General features: G+C 34.4%; 1 protein-coding gene across 8 annotated transcripts in view; it reads left to right on the forward strand.

Annotated features, from left to right (window-relative positions):
* BBX (BBX high mobility group box domain containing) overlaps positions 1-17,028 on the forward strand; it is a 251,937-nt gene that overhangs the window by 81,224 nt on the left and 153,685 nt on the right. For all 8 annotated transcript variants that reach the window (XM_056793423.1, XM_016433425.2, XM_016433424.2 and 5 more), the window contains 2 exons: positions 200-370; positions 4,498-4,740. In XM_056793423.1, coding sequence (XP_056649401.1) covers positions 209-370; positions 4,498-4,740 — 405 coding nt within the window. In that variant the 5' untranslated portion in view covers positions 200-208. The remainder of the gene's footprint in view (positions 1-199; positions 371-4,497; positions 4,741-17,028) is intronic.

Raw genomic sequence — 17,028 nt, forward strand, 5'->3', positions numbered from 1 at the left:
TGGCCAAGTAGATATGAGTTGTTGGGTTTTTTTTTTTTTTTTGGTGACCTTTGCTATATTTAATCCAATAAATCCCTGAGTAGATTGATTAGTTTATTTAGTCATTAGAATATTAATGTTTAAAGTTCAAGTGACTAAATAAACTAATTTAATCAAATGTTCTTTTGATTTCTCCCCCTCTCTCCACCCCTTACTGTAGGTCACAGTAATGAAAGGCAGTAATAGAAATAAGGATCATTCAGGAGAAGGGGAAGGAACTGGAAAACGACCAAAGAGGAAGTGTCTTCAGTGGCATCCATTACTAGCAAAGAAACTCCTTGACTTTTCTGAAGAGGAGGAAGAGGAAGAGGAAGAAGAAGATATTGATAAGGTAATTCTGTCATTTAATGAAGGTCTAAGAGATTTATTGAGTTGGTTATAAAAATATTTTAAAGTCACTTTCCATTATCATGATTGCAATTCCTGCCTACTTTTTCTCATTTGAAGCCCAATAGATTTTGCTCCAGCCTTTCACCCTTAATCTGTATATGTTTACCTGCCTCATCTGTGTTTCTTGTAAACAACATTTGGTAGGATTTGGGTTTTTAATACACTCTGCTATTTGCTTCTGCTTTATGAGTGAGTTCATCCCATTCACATTAAAAGTTATGATTACTACCTGTGTATTTCCCAACATTTTGATTTTCTCTCCTTGTCCTGCCCAATCACTAGACATTTTTTACTCTTGCTTTGTCTTGACTCCTGAGCCATCTTCAGAATATCAAAGAATAATACCTAGAAAACAACAATAACAAGAAGTTAATAATCAACTAGGCAAAATACTTATGCAGGAAGAAAAACTTAAGTCCAAAAATACTTATTATGTTTCTTGAACTACATAGATATGACCAGAGATTTTTTTCTCTATGTTTTCTTTGCTCCTTTATATATAATATATGTTCTATGTCCCCTTGTGTTGTCTAAATATATGTACATATGACTTGTAAGCAACATGAAATTTGGCCACATCTGTGAAAAGGATGTGTTTCTGGGTTCATTCCTATAGCACCAAGCTTGAAAGGGAAAGATAGACAATCCCCTAAAGCATTTTGATGCTGGATACTCTTTTCTCCAGTTGCCTACAGGATCAAAGGACTAGAATTATTTTTTTATGGTCCTACATTTGTGAGGCAACATCTGTTGTCACTGTTAAAGCAAAAGCCAGCCCTTAGCTTATGTGTGCCATCTTAAAGGTTCCTCTTCACCCAACTGGGTGAAGATAGAAACTATCACAAACAGGGAATAATGAGTAAATCCATTTAAATCCACTGAATGGGCTCTTTAGAAGAAAATGAGATAAGCTCTTATACTCAAGCCCAGAGAGAAGACCTAATCTCACTCAAAGAATTGTCTTTCTGAAGTGTTATGGAGGCACACTGGAAATCAAGGAGATGCTGAGGAGCTAGCTTCCCTATATGTATGTGCAGCTTTCAGAGTTTTTTCCATGTCTCTCTTTCCTGAAGAGTCTTTGACTTCAATTCTGACCTTACTCAGGGAATACATCACCACCTTAGGAATCTTTCCTCCAAACAGTAGTCACATTTCCTTTTATTATAACAGTAACAAATGTTAACTGCCCCCAGTTGGTTGGAAGCCTGATTACCTGTAAATCCAATGAAATTCCATAGTTATTAATTCAATATACAGCATGCTTTGTGCATATTTGACAGTTAATTAAGTGTAGAAATAGGATATATTTTAAATTGTGTTTTAAACATAAGAATAATACCTGCCATCCTAGATTAATTAAAACAATAGTCCATTCAACAGTGGCATCAAGGTATAGCATATGAAAGAGCATATGTTACTATATAAAATCATTACCAAAGTTTCTTTTAGTAATTCACTTATAGACCTATTTTTCTATGAACTCTTCTCAAAATAATTTTCATTCACCCTCTACCAACTCTTAGATGAACAACTTAGATCATTAGATTGATGATATGTTATTTTTCTTGTTGTAAAATCACAACTTTCATATTTCTTGGTTAGCTTCTCCTTGCTCAGTTATAATATTCTATGACTTAGTAAATATGTTTTCACTCTTCATAATTTTAAATTTCTTTGTCATATTTAATCATGTTCTCTCTTATCTGGCTTCTCTGTAGATGGAAGTCTAGCATTTCTCATTCTTCTCTTTTCTAGATGATCCTCTGTCTCTTTAATTGTTTTCCCTTGGATTCCTTCTAATTTTGTCTTGTTTTAAAAAATAATACTACAAGAATACAGTGATTTTATTCAAGATTAAGATCTTTTGCTTTTGTATTACTTCCTGATCATTCTGAAAATAGGGTTCATACCTTCATGGAACAACTCTTAAATCCTTTTTATAGTTCATAATGAATATCTTGAAGCCCATTATAGCTATACTTTGATTTCTTTTTTCTTGAATAATGTATTTCTTTTTGTTTCCTTACTTTAATTTAATTTACTACTTTTCTTCTGTCACATAGCCTTTGTGAAATCTTTAACAAATTTCATTCATTCAACAATTATATTAAGTGTCTGTTGTATGTGAGATACTGATTGAGACTCTGTTAAAAGGAAGTACATATAAGATGTGCTCTCAGTTCTCTAGAATTTTCTTACCTCTTTGGAAGGATCATTCATGCATACAAATAACTATAGTATAAGACAGTATGTAAATGAAATTAGTAAATTGGAAGGTAAATATTTGTAGATTGTCAAAAAGAGAAGGAATTATGCTTCATAAGATTGTAAGTCTAGAACTAGAATGAAGCTTAAAAGGCCATCTATTTCAGGAGACTCAGGAGTTGTAAGTGAATTGCCCAAGGTTTCACACTAATGTCAGAGATAGGATCTGTACCCAAAGCTCTTGACTGCAGATCCATTGAATTATCTATCTGACTGGAGTGGTCTGGAAGGTTTCACAGAGAATATAGAATCTGAGAAAGGCTTTGAAGAAAGGAAAAGATTTTGAAAGAGATGGAAGAGGGCATTTTAGATTTTAAAAAAGACATAAATAGAAGGGTACAGGTAAAATGATCTTCAGAACATATGAAATAAACTAATTTGTCAGAATAATAGGTTCACGCAGAGGAATAACCTTATATAAAAATGAAAAGGAAAGAAGTTGGAGGTATTTTTTATTCATATTTTTTTTTATTTTTTCAATTCAGAATTCTCTCCCTTCTGTCACCTCATGGAGAAAAAACCTGTTACAAATTCTCCTCATTAGCCCTATCCAAAAATATGTATTCTTGAATTTGCACTGAGTTCATCACTTCTATACTTGGAAGTAGTTAGCATATTCTAACCTATCCCCTAGAATTGTGGTTGGTCCTTATGTTGATCAGAGTTCCTAAACGTTTCATATTTGTTTATCTTTATAATAATGTTGTTATTTTATAAATTGTTCTACTGGTTCTAATTACTCTGCCTGGCCTTAGTTCATTTACTCTTGATGGATTTCTCTAAATGTATCTTCATCATTTCTTAACAGCACAATAGTATTTATACCAAAGCTTGTTCTGCCATTCTTCATTTGATAAGTTTCCTCTTGGTTTCTGATTCTTGGTCACCAGAGAAAAAGAGCTACTATAAATATTTTTGTATTTATGGGTCTTGAGTTAGTTTACTGAGTCTTCAAGGTCAGGCTAGAGGGTTTTTTTGTTTTTGTTTTTAAACCCTTTAAGGAATATCTCATCATCAAGAATTTGGAACATTCCAATGATGCTATTGGATTTTTTTCAGGAGATTATCCTAAATGTGTGTAGAATGGATTGAAGATGCGAAAAACTAAAGTAGAAGAGGTTGATTAGAAGACCATTTCATCAGTCCAAATGATAGATAATAGGGAGCTCAAAAATTTGACTAATGGTAATGAGACAGAAAAAAAGGAAGATATGAGTATGAAGGATATTGCAATAGGTTTTAGGATTGAATGTTAAGATAGGAGACACCAGTGACTCCCACTTTTTGAGCCTCTATGAGTTTACCCCATCAAATTTTTTCCCCCAAAGGATCAGAGGATCCTAGATTTAGTTTATTCTGATTAAGTGACCCTTTCACTATCACAGATCTTAGTTATTTGTAGATGTGAAAATTTAAATGTTAGATTGGCACTGCACCTATTTCTGGGGAAAACATTTTTTTAATCTATTTTTGCCCAATAATAATTAGTTTAACACTATGACATTTTCACAGAAGTTGTATTAATTAAGATATTTCTATTACTAATCAAAAAAGTGTACGGTTGTTATAACATCTGAAAATATACAATGTCCATGTTATAAAATGATAATCTATTCCCTAGGTTGTAATAACTATTTGTATTGAAAATTATAATGTCCAAATTGTTAAATAGATCTAAGAAATCTATATTTCCTCTACTAGTCTTAAGTCCTTTAGTTAATATACTTTGTTCTTCACTTTGCTATTTGGTAAAAAAGAGAAAGTCTCTAAATAATTTGTCTTTTTTGTTTTGTGTGCTAATAGGTCCAACTTCTTGGAGCTGATGGCCTAGAGCATGATGTAGATGAGAATGAAGATGATGAATCTTCAGAGCAGAGAGCTCGTAGACCAATGAATGCATTTCTTTTATTTTGCAAACGCCATCGCTCCCTTGTACGTCAGGAACACCCCCGGCTGGATAACCGTGGTGCTACCAAGATACTGGCTGATTGGTGGGCAGTTCTAGACCCAAAGGAAAAACAGAAATATACAGACATGGCCAAGGAGGTATGTAGTATCCATAAAATGGTTAGCAGCTATGATGGCTATAAGTTAGTTATGACAATAACTCAATTAGGTATTATTGGACTTTTTTATTTCATGAAGTGTTGGTTTTATTTTTTAATGGGTAGAAATCAGTTTTTTTTCTTTACCATGACCCCATTGAAAAAAATGAAAAACAACTATTTAAAACACATATTCATAGCTAAGAAAAACAAATTCTCTCATTGGCTAGATTAAAAAAAATGTCTTATTCTTCACCCTCAATCTATCATAGCTCTAGGAGGAGGGTGGATATCATGATTCATTATTGGTCTTCTAGAATCATGGATAGTTATTTTATTGGTAGTTCTCATTGATTTCACATTTGTCCATCTTTATATTATTATTGTTATTGTTTAAAATGTTCTCTGGATTCTGCTCTTTTCATTCTTTATCAGTTTATTAAAATTTTCAAAATTGTTCTTTTTAAAAAATAACATTGATGCGATGGTAAAAATAAAATTTTTCTAGTTTCGCTTACTTCACTCAACATCAGTTCATTTAAGCCTGTCCATGTCCTTAAAAAAATGATCTATTTTTTAATTTATTGTCTTGGAACTTATTAAGTAGCATTCCATCATTTTCCTCCATCATAATTTATTTAGCCATTCCCTAATTGATTATCATCTCTTTAGTTTTCAGTTTTTGCTACCATAAAAATTAAGTACTTATTAAGTATTTTTTGCCCAGAGTAAATCTCTAGGATGTGATAGTGCTTAGACTATAAGGGTCTTGCCTGCCTTAGTTGTGTTTCCGTCTGTAAAAATACAGAAAAATATTGCTTGGAGTTGCCATTGGCAACTAATTTCCAAGATGCTTTTCCTCATTGTGAGTGCTATTACTATTGGAAGCATACTTCTAGAAATCCTCTACCAATAATTTAAGGAAGAAAAACCTCATTAGATTCTTTATCCCCTGTGAATTTGACCCTAGGGAAAATCAGTAGGATATTAGAAATAAATTACTGTGGCAGCAGAGCCATTTCAATGGAAGTAGTTCTCGGAGCTGTGATGGCTTGGCCTTTATTTACTCAAGTGAGGGACTTGCAGTCACTCAGTATAGTGTACAACAAAGAATACTGAACAAGGAGTCAGATGACATGGCTTTTAGACCTCTTTTTGCCCTTTGTTGCCTTGGAAAAACTGTTTATCCTTTCTAGATCCTCAGTTTCCCCATAAAGAAGTAGACTACATTGAACATGATTAGGTAAAGAGCAAACTTGACCTATTTTCTGTAAAGTCTCACAACTTGAATGTTTAAACAGTTACCCTCCACACCTTCCAAAAAAAGGAAGGAGGGAAGAAAGAGAGAGAGAGAGAGAGAGAGAGAGAGAGAGAGAGAGAGAGAGAGAGAGAGAGAGAGAGAGAGAGAGAGAGAGAGAGAGAGAAAGAAAGAAAGAAAGAAAGAAAGAAAGAAAGAAAGAAAGAAAGAAAGAAAGAAAGAAAGAAAGAAAGAAAGAAAGAAAGAAAGAAAGAAAGAAAGAAAGAAAGAAAGAAAGAAAGAGAGAAAGAAAGAGAGAGAAAGAGAGAGAGAGAAAGAGAAGAAAGGAAGAAAGGAAGAAAGGAAGAAAGAAAGAAAGAAAGAAAGAAAGAAAGAAAGAAAGAAAGAAAGAAAGAAAGAAAGAAAGAAAGAAAGGTCATGATAGAACAAAATATATACCTTTTTTTTTTTTTGCATATTTTTTGCACTTTGTTTGAAGTACTTAATGTAAGCCATTTCTAGCTGGAAAAATTATTCCAGAGATAAAGCAGTAATCTATGCTAGCATGATATAGCAATTTCTATATTTCTTAAACAAAGAATCTAGGATTTTGTTCCCTAAATTGATTGAGAAAATAAATTCCTTTTTCTGTGAATTTTGTAGTCCTCCCCTAAATAAAAGGAGGACAAACGAATATTTCAGATACATATGAATGGAAATGTCTGATATGATTTATTTAATACTTCCTCCCCGAGAAATAAGCCTTAGCTCACAAAAACAAACAAAGAAACAAACAATTGTTTAACCTCTGTGAGAAACACAACCAGCAGGAGGGAAAGTAGTGAGTTTCAAGTGACATATTTTATTAGATAGCTCAGTGTGGGGAAAAATAACATTGTCAGGCTCTGTATTTTTATAGAGTTGTTTAACAAGCTAACATGGAACATAAAAATTCCTCATAAAATGTTCTAAGATATTTGCATCTTGAATGAATTATTATTAGCATATAGAAGATAAGTAATTAATGAATAAAAACCTTTATATGTTATTGCATCATTCTGACATGTTTGTTGAAATTATATTTAATAGTCAGCTAGAGAAGTCGTGTGTTTGTGTGTGTGTGTGTGAGTGAGTGTGTGTGTGTGTGTGTGTGTGTGTGTGTGTTTTCAGTACAGGAATTATTAAATTAAGTCCAATAAAAAAGACAGCTGATGTTCATTCTTTTAGTAGATGTCCAGTAGGATAATAAACAATAATACCTTTCCACTGAATAGATTTATAATTTATTAATATTCAAGTCAATATAGTAAACAAACATTAAAAAACTCTGAATTATTTGAAAACGCTTATTGAGCTCTGTTGCACTTCTATAATTAAACACTTCAGTGTGTTGTTTGGATTGCTGAGTAGGGATAACATACAGCCTGTTCCAAACAGATTGTTTGCCTTTTCTTAAACACAGCTAATTTACAAACTCAATAGGTGGCCACTTTTAAGAGAAGGAAGTATTATTTTCATACAGGAAATCTGTGGCTTATTACTTAATTAGGTTCCCAATCTGACTGCTGAGACATAATATTAAAGATAATATGAAATAATACCAAAACAATTTTCTACTCTGATGCTTTCATAATGAAATTTGTTAATTTGGCATCCCACAGTTCTGTTAAAAGTGGTAACCTTAAAATGAATGGTCAGTCACAGTTTTCCATTGTTTATAAGTCATTCATTGTCTAATTTCCTGTGAAAGGTACTTGGAAGCTTCAGATATTTCAGAATCATTAAGCACTGGATTTGCTATATGTAACTTTGAATTCCATAGAGAATTCAAAGATAAAATTGAAGTATACAGTATTTCTATTAGTTAATTAGAATGTTTCCAAAACTTTATTTCTGATTGTTTATAATCTTTTTTAGGGTAAAAAAAATCTTCCTTATTAATAGACCATATTCCTTTGAGTAGCCTGTTTGTATTGGGTTTCTATCCTTTATAACCACACATATTTAAAATACAGAAGGGAAGAGAAGAGAAAAATTCATCAAATTCAATCAACACCTTAAAATATGTTCCTTTATATGAAATATTCCACTTTGACAAATGCTTATGTCTGCAAAGGAGAAAGGGGAGGTATATATTCAAATCTCTTCTTTGGAGCTGAGCTTCTTTATAATTTCATAGCATTGTTTTGATTCTTTTCTTGTCATCTTTCCATTTTCTTTGTTATAATAATGATATTTGGGGGGTTTTTTTTGTCTCTCTCTGAATCGGTTCACCTAAGTCTTTCTATGCTTCTCTGTATTATACTTTTTATTTCTTATAGCATAAGAATATTTTTTTGCATTCATGTATCACAATTTCTTTAGCCATTCCCCAATCAATGGATATCCACTTTGTTTCTAGTTTTTCATTGTGACAACAAAATGCTACTATAAATATTTTGGTATATATGTTACCTTTCTTTTTGTCAGTGTCCTCCTTTGGATATATTCCCAGTATGGGATCAAAATTTTGGGATAAAATTATGGGCATATTGATCATTTTATTTCCACAATCTCAAATTGCTTTCCAGAATGGTTGTATCAATTTACAGCTCCACCAATAATACATTAGTGTGCCCATCTTTTCACAACCTCTCCAACATAGAGTATTTCTTTCTTTTGTGATTTTCCCATTTGCACTGCTTAGAATAAAACTTCAGAATTATTTTAATTTGCATTTTTCTTATTAATGATTTCAAGCATGTTTTTTTTTTTAACCCTTACCTTCTGTCTTGGAGTCAATACTGTGTATTGGCTCCAAAGCCAAAGAGTGGTAAGGTCTAGGCAATGGGGATTAAGTGACTTGCCCAGGGTCACACAGCTAGGTAGTGTCTGAAGCCAGATTTGAACCTAGAATGTCTCATCTGTAGGCCTGGCTCTCAATTCACAGAGCCACCCAGCTGCCCCCTCAAGTATTCTTTCAATAATAAATATTTTGAAAAACATTTTTGAGAACTTTATTCGTAAGCTTTTATCATTTTTCTATTAAGCAATGTCCATTGATCACATATTTCTGAGTCATCTATATATTTTAGATATCAAATCCATATTAGATTATTTGAACAAAAGATTATATTCTAGTCGACTGCTTCCCTTGTCCTAAATTCATTATTTTTATTTGTGAAAAAATTTTGTAATTTCATATAATCAAACCAACCTATTTTACCTTTTATAATTACCTCTATCTCTTGGTTGGCCAAGAATTCAGCCCCTTGAGATGTAAAAAGTTATATGATCTGTTTTTCTTCTGATTTTTTTTAGATCATCTTAATGTTTAAGTTTCATATAAATTTTAAATATGGTGTAAGATGTTAAACTAAAATGGATATCAATCAGACTACATTCTAGTTTTCCCAGCTGTTATTAACAAATAGGAAGTTTTAGGTAATTTATATTTTGGAGATTTTTTGCCACTAGGTGATTAATTTCAGTTATTTCTGATTCTTTTTTGTCTTCCTGGTTCTGTTAATCTACTCTTCTATTTTTAATCATTTATCATAATGGTTTTGATACTTTAATAGAATATTTCATTTGTTTAACCATTTTCAGCTGAAGGAAAATATTTTTACAGATGTTTCTTACTTTGTTTTAAATTAGAACAATTCAAAAATCATGCTTTAAAACCTTGCAAATATTTGAAATGTTTATCATGAAGATTTATGCAAGTTTGGAGATAAGGCATTTTTTAACTTATTAATTTGCTCTTAGCCTTCCCAGTTGTCTTTGGCCCTGACACATCCCCTGATAAGGAACAAAAGTAGTTAGTCCTTGGGTTTGCTTTCACTTTGTTTCATGTTCTATTAGTACTGTTATTCCAATGCTAATTTTCATGACTGAATGAGTGTTTTAGGTGTTCTAAAGACATTTGCTTCTGAATAGGGTGCAAATAATTTTAAAATATCATTCTGAGCATGCAACCTATGTTAGTTCCGTAACTTTGGCAATGTGTATGGTGGTGCAATGTTGTGAATGTTCACAGGTTCTGATTTCTGAATGTGCCACTGCAGTTAAGAGACTCATGACTAATCCAAAGGCAGAACAGTCAAGACGTTGAAGTTATTTTATTTTAGCCTATTTAAATATTCTTATAAACTTGGAATAGATAGTCTTCAGCGTCTCTGCAAAAGAAACTTATTGTATAATTCCACTCATCACTTGGACAGCATAATAATCCTCAGAATTAATAGCACATAAGTTGAGTTCTCTGGTTCATATAGCTTTCCTTTATAGAGCTGTTCTAATTAAAATTCTCTGGAGACTATCTCAATCTTATAATTATTTTTTAAATTACAAAAGGCAGGCCAGAGAAAGAGACAGAAAAGCACATATAGCCAGCTGCCTCCTCGAAATGCTCACTTTCTTGAGTCCTTGATTCTGGGTGAGTAGGAGAGGGTCCATTTTCTGAATTCTCTGATTGGAGGGCTCAGACCTCAGTTAGCATAAGGAGTGGGTTTTCCTGGTCAGAATCAGATTTAGTTTAGTGTTTCCAAATGTAGTGGCTAGCTGATTGACTTCATTACAGAAGAAACCTTGTTTACAGATAAAAGAAAGAATTTGTCTCCACTCTGCAGTCTTAATCCAACACAAAATATATAGACAAAAGGAGGCAGGACTCTGGGAGATATGCAGTTGCCTCCTCAGTGCTGAAATCACACGTTTTTTAGCTTTAAAATCAAAAGGATGTTTTGGGGCTAAAAAGGGGTACAAATTAATATAACTTTCCACAATGTCTTTAAAAAGACAGATATTAGGGGAAGACTGGAAAACTCACACTATTCTAAAATAGTATGCTTGTGACTTTGCTAGGACATATCACAATTGGACATCCACATGTAGGTGAATGCCAAAGGAGTCATTCCTTCATTTATTCATCCAATCATTGTTTATTGAGTAACTGCTACATTAAATCTACAGTAATAATAATAATTTATACTACTACTCCAATAGTAATAATAACTAGACTTTATATAACACTTGCTTCAGTGTCTGCAAAGTGACTTACAAAAATTATCCCTCTTGATCCCCACAACAACCTTGGTAGGGAGGTGATGGTTTTCACATTTTATAGATGAGGACAATGAAGTTGAGAGAGAATAAGTGACTTACCCTGGATCACTCAGCTAATGTGTCCAAGATCAGATTTGAACTCAGATTATTTTGACTTTATGTCCTGCACTTTATCCAGTATGCTGTGTAAAGAATATATAAAAGTGAATATGCCAGAAATTCATATACTGGTTAAATCAGTAACTCATAAATGTTCCTTTCATGTACGTATTAGTAATCTAGTCGGGCAAACCCATGCTAGATCACATGTTTTGAAATTAAAATTTAGCAAACATGTTAAATAAGTGCTATATATTAGATGCTGAGACATGTTCTGTAGAGACTTTATACTCTAATAGGGCAAATGGCTCAGTTGACCAAGATGCTGAAGAGATAAAAATTATTCAAATAAAATTAGAGATATCTAGCTTAGGGAAGAGAAATCACAGGAAAGAGTAAGTATTTGAAAGGTTCTTATGTAGAAGAGAGAGTAAAATTCTTATGCAAGGTCCTAGAAGGCAGAGGCAAATGTTGGGCAAGTCACTTAAGTTCTCTAGGAATCTGATCTCTAGCAAGAGAAGGTACTGACCTGCATTAGTAAGAGTTTTCTTAGCAAGGAGTGTTCTTTATCTGTAAAATCATTGGTCCATTCTCTATTCCTATAAGGGGTGGAGGGAAGCTCCTTCATGAGAAAATAGGTTTTTCATCACTGCTATCCATATCACTTTCACCTGTGTAACTACTTTTTTTTCAATCTCCTTTGTTGGTGCCTCATCAACTACCTCCCATGCTCCCAAAATGGTTATCCCTCAAGGCTCGGGTGCCCCATAATGCTTTTCTCTTCTTTTTCTTCACTCTCTCTTTGGGTAGTCACATGTAATTTCATGGGATCAGTTATTATCTCTTTGAAGATAACTTCTCTCTTTCTGTGTGTGTGTGTGTGTGTGTGTGTGTGTGTGTGTGTGTGTGTGTGTGTGTGTGTGTGTGTGCGTGTGCCTGTCTGCCTGCCTGTCTGTTTATCTGTCTCTCATCTGCCCCAACACACACATAATATGTATCCAGGGCAAATCTCCTTCCTGAATTCCTGTTCATCATCACAAATGATCTATTGGTCATCTTTAGGCACCTTCAAGTCAACATGTGTGAAATGGAATCAATTATCTTTTCTCCCCACAAACCTACTTCAACCCTTTCTCATCTCTGTCTGTCTCCTAGACAGTATGAAAGTCACTTATGATGGGGATTTTCTCTTCAACTCTTCATCTGAAATCTATTCCCAAGTCTTGTTGATTCTTTTGCCACCACATTTCTTTTAGTAACAGGGCAACTTGATAGAGTTATTTAGTTTCATTTTTTCTTCACTCACCACTGCTTCACAAGACTATGAAAAGAGACTCCCAATTGGTCTTCCCTGCTTTTAGTTTCTTAGCTTCTCCAATAAACTTTCTTACAACTGTAAAAATAATATTCTTAAGGCACAGGTCAGCTTTAAAAAATGGCAGTAAGTTCTTATTGCCTCTGGGATAAAATACAAATTCCTAACCCCTTCCCACACAACTTTCACTCAGCTGCCCCAGGATTCTCTCTAATTCACTGACCTCAAGATGCCAAATGTGTTAATAGTAATATTATTGTCGCATTCTTCCTCTAATAAACAAACAGAAACTTCAGGGACTTCTGTTGCCTACTGAAGTAAACAAGCGCCTGATTTCACAGTCAGTTTCAACTAAGCTTTCTAATTTACTGTCACGGTGATTAGTGTCACTTTTACTTACTCTTTATATAATCCAATTCAATTAATAAACTCATTTTATTATAAATAAATTACATAAACATTTATTAAGCATCTACTTCATACAAGATACAGTGCTAGATACTAGGAATACAAAGGCAGATAAAAATGAAATCATTTGCTTTCAAGAACCTTATATTCTACTAAGGTGGGATGATGGAATGTGATATAAACAAAGAGAAGTAAAGACAGATATCTCTTCCACATCACAGCTTTCCCCTTTGCAGTTTTGCTACATCATAGGAAGGCATAAGAAATTAAGTAGACATGTTGGGAGAGTTTTATGAAAGCTGCAGATGACCCAAGAAGACACACAGAAAGTTTAGAAACTCAGAAATGCCCAAAATATATGCATGATATTATATAATAGCTTATTTTTAAAGTTAAAATTTGTGAAAAAAACACAAAAACCAGTAGATAGCACACAAAGGCTAGAAATGTTAATATTGTTTTGCTTTTAGCCTATGACTAAATATTTAAATCTTAAATTAAGGTACTGTAAATAGCTTGTAAAATAAAAAGAAAACTTCAAACTTCTTCTCTGGTACAAAGGGAAGGCCAACAACTTTTTCATGAATTTTCCAGATCACAGGGGCTCTGCACCTCACTCCCCATAATGGAGAAGGGATATCTGTGTATTTGATTATTTAAGGAGAGACAGAACACTGGATTGAAGGGAAAAGGGAAGGCATTATGGTGAAATAGGCAACTGAATTGGGTGTTTAAGAAAGATAAGATGAGAGATGAAGATAAGTAGGGAGCCTTTCCAAACATGAGGGAGATGACTCCTGCACAGAAGCAATCAGTCAACAAAGATTTACTAAGCATCTCCTATGTGACAGGCACTGTGCTATGTGGGGATACAGAGAGACAATGATCCTTGCCCTCAGGGATCTTCATTTTATGAGGATAAATTGCCTGTGTGGATGGATGGATGGATGGATGCAATAGGTATATAAAGTGTGTACGTTACATATATGTGTGTACAAAGTACCCGTGTGTATGTTTATATGTAGTATATATTTTTATATCCGTGTGTATAGATGTATGTATGTGCGCGTGCACACACACACACACACACACACACAAATGAATAAAAGGTCTTTTTTTTTTTTTAAACCCTTACCTTCTGTCTTGGAATCAGTACTGTGTTTTGGTTCCAAGGCAAAAGAGCATTAAGGGCTAGGCAATGGGGGTTAAGTGACTTGCCCAGGGTCACACAGCTGGGAAGTGTCTGAGAACAGATTTGAACCCAGGACCTCCCATGTCTAGGCCTGGCTCTCAAGCCACTGAGCTACCCAGCTTGCCCCCCTGCATTACCTATTTTAGAGGCTGGTTATCCTGGTAAACTTTAAAATGACTATAATATCTGATCTATTTAGGAGAGCAGCTGATGAAACACAAGAATGAGGGAAGAGAAGACCAATGAATAGAGAAGTTAGACGTGTTATTGGTTGTAGTTGTGTGAAGGAGAAGTTCCATTTGAGATATATCATGTCCGGGGAAGAAGTGGCCACGAACAGGGCTTGAAGGATGTCTGAGTTAGATGAGTAGAAGCTAAGAGAGCATATTTCAGATAGGAAAAATCTATGACCAAAGACAAATAGATGAAAAAGTCAAAAGTAGGTTCAAGGAACCTGTAAGTACTTCAGTATTTTTGGAGTTTTTGTACCTGTTGGCTCTCTCTCTCTCTCTTCTTTCTTTCTTTCTTTCTTTCTTTCTTTCTTTCTTTCTTTCTTTCTTTCTTTCTTTCTTTCTTTCTTTCTTTCTTTCTTTCTTTCTTTCTTTCTTTCTTTCTTTCTTTCTTTCTTTCTTTCTTCCTTTCTTTCTTTCTTCCTTCCTTCCTTCCTTCCCTTCCTTCCTTCCTTCCTTCCTTCCTTCCTTCCTTCCTTCCTTTCTTCCTTCCTTCCTTCCTTCCTTCTTCCTTCCTTCCTTCCTTCCTTCCTTCCTTCCTTCCTTCCTTCCTTCCTTCCTTCCTTCTTCCTTTCTTCCTTTCTTCCTTTCTTCCTTTCTTTCTTCCTTTCTTTCTTCCTTTCTTTCTTTCTTTCTTTCTTTCTTTCTTTCTTTCTTTCTTTCTTTCTTTCTTTCTTTCTTTCTTTCTTTTTCTTTCTTTCTTTCTTTCTTTTCTTTCTTTCTTTCTTTCTTTCTTTCTTTCTTTCTTTCTTTCTTTCTTTCTTTCTTTCTTCTTCTTCTTCCTTCCTTCCTTCCTTCCTTCCTTCCTTCCTTCCTTCCTTCCTTCCTTCCTTCCTCCCTCCCTCCCTCCCTCCCTCCCTCCCTTCCTTCCTTCCTTCCTTCCTTCCTTCCTTCCTTCCTTCCTTCCTTCCTTCCTTCCTTCCTTCCTTCTCTCTCTGTCTCTCTGTCTCTCTGTCTCTCTCTCTCCTCTCCTCTCTGTCCCTCCCTCCTTCCCTCCCTCCCTCCCTCCCTCCCTTCCTTACCTTCCATCTTAGATTTAATACTATTGGTTCCAAGGCAGAAGAGTGGTAAGGGCTAGGCAATGCTTAGGGTCACACAGCTAGGAAATGTCTTATGTCAGATTTGAACCCAGGAACTCCCCTCTGGGCTTGTCTCTTAATCCATTGAGCCACTCAGCTGCCCTCTTCTTCTTTCTTTGATCTCTCTGATATGTAGGCATAGCAGTAGTAATTTCAGTTGATCCTTATATGGCTTGGTTATCATAGTAATCCTATTCTTCTAGACATATAACTTTTTTTTCATTAATGTCTAAAATTAGAAATGATATTCAAATGTGGACTGACCTAGGAAAAATTCTGTTGTGCTAGTCTTCCATTTATTTTGGACACTGTACTTTTATTACAGATTCCATGAGTTTTTGGGTTCTCCCTGCTATGCTAATGTTCATAGGGCCAGGTGTTGTTTTTTTTTTAAGGTGAACTATTGTATTGACGTATCCTTCTCCAGCTCTCCTACCCATCCTGTATTTGTATATCACAAATCTACATTTATCAGATATAAAGTTCATATATAATTTGTACTTACCCTTTTTAACATCAACCCATGACTCCCTCCCATGATTTCAATCCATCTAGATCTCCTCTAATTCATATTCTTTCATTCTACATATTAGCTATCCTTTCCAATTCATGTGCAATCATTTATTAAACGTACTATGTGCTAGGTATTGAAGATACAAAGACAAAAAATAAATGCTCTCCAAATTGTAGTATATGATGGTGATAGAATACTAATATTGTGCTGTAAGGATTGATGATCTGGAGGCTTTCCATGTGAACTCGGAAAACCTCAGTGATCTGACACAGAGTGAAATGAGCAGAACCAGGAGAACATTGTACATAGAAAGTGAAACATTGTGTAAAAATCCAGTGTAATGGACTTTGCAATACAACAAACCAGGACCCTCCTGAAGGACTTATGTAAAAGAATGCTATCCACATTGAGAGAAAGAACTATGTAAAAGCAAAATATATGACATAACTTATCACATATATATGGGTATGATTTGAGGTTTAGGCCTTAAAAATATATATTTATATATATAAATACATACATACTACAGCAAAAATGAATAATATGGAAATAGGTATCAAGTGATAACATTTGTACAACCAGTGGAATTGCTTGTTGGCTCTGGGAGGGGGGGAAGTGTAAGGATAATTTTAGGGTTGTGACCTAATCTAAATTAATTTGATCACCAAGTAATATCCCAAATAAAATACCCAAGTCAGTTTGGAAATTTTATGGTGGTTTAGTTAATATAGAGGGAAAGAATTAAGGAGAAGTGAGAGGGAAAGGGTATAGGATTTCTCCCACCTGGCCTGTGCCAGGGGGAGTTCAAGGACCTTTGCCACAAGGTTTTTTCAGAAGATTAGAGGCTTTCCTAAGAGGATAGTGTTTGGAAGGTAAAGGAGAAAAGAATCGGCCTAAGCTCCGAGAGAGCTCAGTGAAGATTCCTCACCTGAACTAGGCTACTAAGCTTCTCCCAGTATTGTATCAAGGAAACTCACTACCAAACCCGGACAATAGCTTCTGCCATGCCAAGATGCCAAGACGCTTAGCACGCTGCTGCCAGAGCCACCTCTCCACGAAAAGAGACCTAAGAAAGGAAATGAAGCGAAATATATAGACTGTTTTTACATCAATTTCCTGCGTCTCACATGTACCAACAGTAGCATAAGCTTGACTTAGGACAGCCCAAG

Source organism: Monodelphis domestica, chromosome 4 (genome assembly GCF_027887165.1).
Source record: "Monodelphis domestica isolate mMonDom1 chromosome 4, mMonDom1.pri, whole genome shotgun sequence".
Lineage (NCBI taxonomy): Eukaryota > Metazoa > Chordata > Mammalia > Didelphimorphia > Didelphidae > Monodelphis > Monodelphis domestica.